The sequence below is a fragment of the Penaeus vannamei genome, chromosome 36, assembly GCF_042767895.1.
Source record: "Penaeus vannamei isolate JL-2024 chromosome 36, ASM4276789v1, whole genome shotgun sequence".
In the NCBI taxonomy this organism is placed as follows: Eukaryota; Metazoa; Arthropoda; class Malacostraca; order Decapoda; family Penaeidae; genus Penaeus; species Penaeus vannamei.
Window position 1 is genome coordinate 19,727,041 of NC_091584.1, and position 2,500 is coordinate 19,729,540.

A 2,500-nucleotide genomic window follows, 5' to 3' on the forward strand; every position below is an offset into this window, starting at 1 on the left:
CAAGTGTTTCACGTAAGCCTACGGACTATGAATAAATAAAGAAAACGGGAAACATCCATTTTCTACAATTCTTCTGTTTGAGGGGAAACTCACGCATCGTTAAACTGGTCCTTGAGGGGCGAACCCTGCTGGACTGCAATGGCATATGGCTTGCGCGAGAACTCTTCTCCGACCATCTGTAGATCACAGTTGGTGAGGACGAGATACCGGATGTCGGTGGCATCACCTGGGTCGAGGAAGGAGGTGGAGGAAGAGGTCAGGTCAGGTCAAACAGAGAGAGACACGATAGAGGGACCTTATTGGTTTATACATGCTTGTTTTATCTGTTTAGGGGGAATGTGAAGGTAAGGTTTATGTTAGGTTTTAAAAGGAGAGTGAGTGAGTTTGTTTATATAGTAAGGACTTACCTGGATGGATTACGAAAGTAGAGGAAAAAATAAGAAAAAAGGCGATTATGTTATTTAATCGGACTTGGTGAGGGATATTTGGCGGACATTTTGATTAGATAATATCGCAAAACGCAAAAAAAAGATATATGTACATATATACATAATTTTATTTCTCCTGAAAGAAAATCTAGATCGTATTGGGAGCCATTGCGTGTTTATAAGGACTTTGATATCTCAAATTTTATAGACTTCACTCCCGCGAAATTCCGTTCTGATAAAAAAAAAAAGTCTAACTACACTGCATTCCGTAAATCATATATATCTACAAAAAAGTCTTTCTCGCGATCGACAAAATCATTTTCTTTCGCAAAACCGACTGTTGTTTTAGAAAGTGGGAAAAATCACTTTTTTATTTTAAAATAAGTGACATGCTCATTCAAAATCACTTTGAAGGCAAAAATGTTGCACTAAAACCATGCAGTTTTTGTTAAAAATCCACATACATGGCATAGACGAGCAATCATGAGAGAAAAATGCAACCCATTTTCAAAAATAAAAAACTAAACCAAAAAAGAAAAGAAAAAAAGTCAAGCAAATTGAGTTAGATTTTAAAAACCATGCTCGTTTTTAGAAGAAAATATGTAAAATCTCACAAAAAAACAATGCAGCTCCATCTACTGGGCATTTTCGCATTCAAAATTGTGCTAAGAAAGGAGATCCAAAAATGTCACTCACAAAAAAACAAAGAAAAATAATGATAATCAATCAACTAACCAAGCTACGGTTAGATAAGAGATGCCTATATATACGTATATATATATATATATATATATATATATATATATATATATATATATATATATATATATATATACACTTCTTATCAATAATCGCATGGTTCTTCAATCAATTATGCATCTTTAATGAAAACAAAAACAAAAATTACAAAACCAAAAAGATCAAAAAAAAATATTATGACAAAAAAGTGTAAATCCAAAACTCCCCCTCCACGCCACCCGCGGCCCCGCCCACTACTTACGCCCCCGACAACTGGTCTTTGAGGGGCGAGCCTTTGGTGACCGCGATGGCAAAGGGCTTCCTCGAGAACTCATCTCCTACAGACATCATGTCGCAGGAGGTCAGGATAGCGTAGCGGATCTGAGTGGCGTCGCCTGTTGGTGGAGGTCAGGCCGGGTCATCGGAGGTCAGAGGGCGTTTGTGGGTGGGTTTTGGAGTGACTTTTTTGGGGGGCGTTTTTAATGTTTTTAAGGGGTTAGATTTTTTTTAGGTCAGAGAGCGTTTGTTGGTGGTTTTGAATTGATTTTTTGGGCTTTTTACTGTTTAATGGTGCTAGATTTTTTTGAGGGAGAGTAAGTGTTTTTCTCTTCGTGTTGTGCGTTCTTGCCTGTTTGTTTGTTGTCTGAGTTGATGGGAAGTTAGTGTTTTAGTTTGTTTGTCTAACAGATTTCTAAGGCATGGTGTGATTAGGGACTTTTCAATTTGGTAATTTCTCTGTTTTCATTTTAAGTTATTTCAGGTTTTGTTTGTTTTCTTGTTGTTTTTCTGTTTTAGTGGAGCATAGGTGGTTTGTTGATTAAGTTGCTCATATATATGTTATTTTTTCTTAAGTCTTGTCCGCTTTTCAAATTTTTTAGTTTTAAATCTTGCTATTTACGTTGAATAGTTAACTCAACTGCTCATCCATTATTCTACACGATAACTTTTTTCGTTTCTTCTATTCATGAGTTTGCATATTCCCAAGTTTATTTAACTTACATAACTAAATCGACCTTCAATAAATGTCATGATAATGGAAAGTCGCGGTTCTTTATCATCATTTTCAGTTTGTCTGTTATCGCTTGGTCATATTTTTCAGTTATTCACAATACCTAAAGCCAAGTCAAAAAACAAGTTCTTTTAATACTGTGAATGATAATATTTTTAAGGACATGTGGCATGATCTATTGTCTATTATGTAACTTTACTTGCAAACTTCAATGATCAACGTAGGGATATGTGGGAAGAACTGAAATATGTAAATTGGAAAAAAGTGGTTAATTGAGAAAGATCATAAAGGGTACACACATGAATCCATACACATCCATGTATAA

At 35.5% G+C, this 2,500-nt stretch overlaps 1 protein-coding gene across 3 annotated transcripts in view; it reads right to left on the reverse strand.

Moving 5' to 3' along the window:
- Ir25a (ionotropic receptor 25a) overlaps positions 1-2,500 on the reverse strand; it is a 52,240-nt gene that overhangs the window by 10,863 nt on the left and 38,877 nt on the right. For 2 of the 3 annotated variants that reach the window (XM_070114603.1, XM_070114601.1), the window contains exon 18: positions 94-226. In XM_070114603.1, the coding sequence (XP_069970704.1) occupies positions 94-226 (133 nt within the window). Of the gene's footprint in view, positions 1-93; positions 227-1,428; positions 1,562-2,500 lie in introns of all 3 variants that reach the window. The other variant, XM_070114602.1, reaches the window with a different exon arrangement.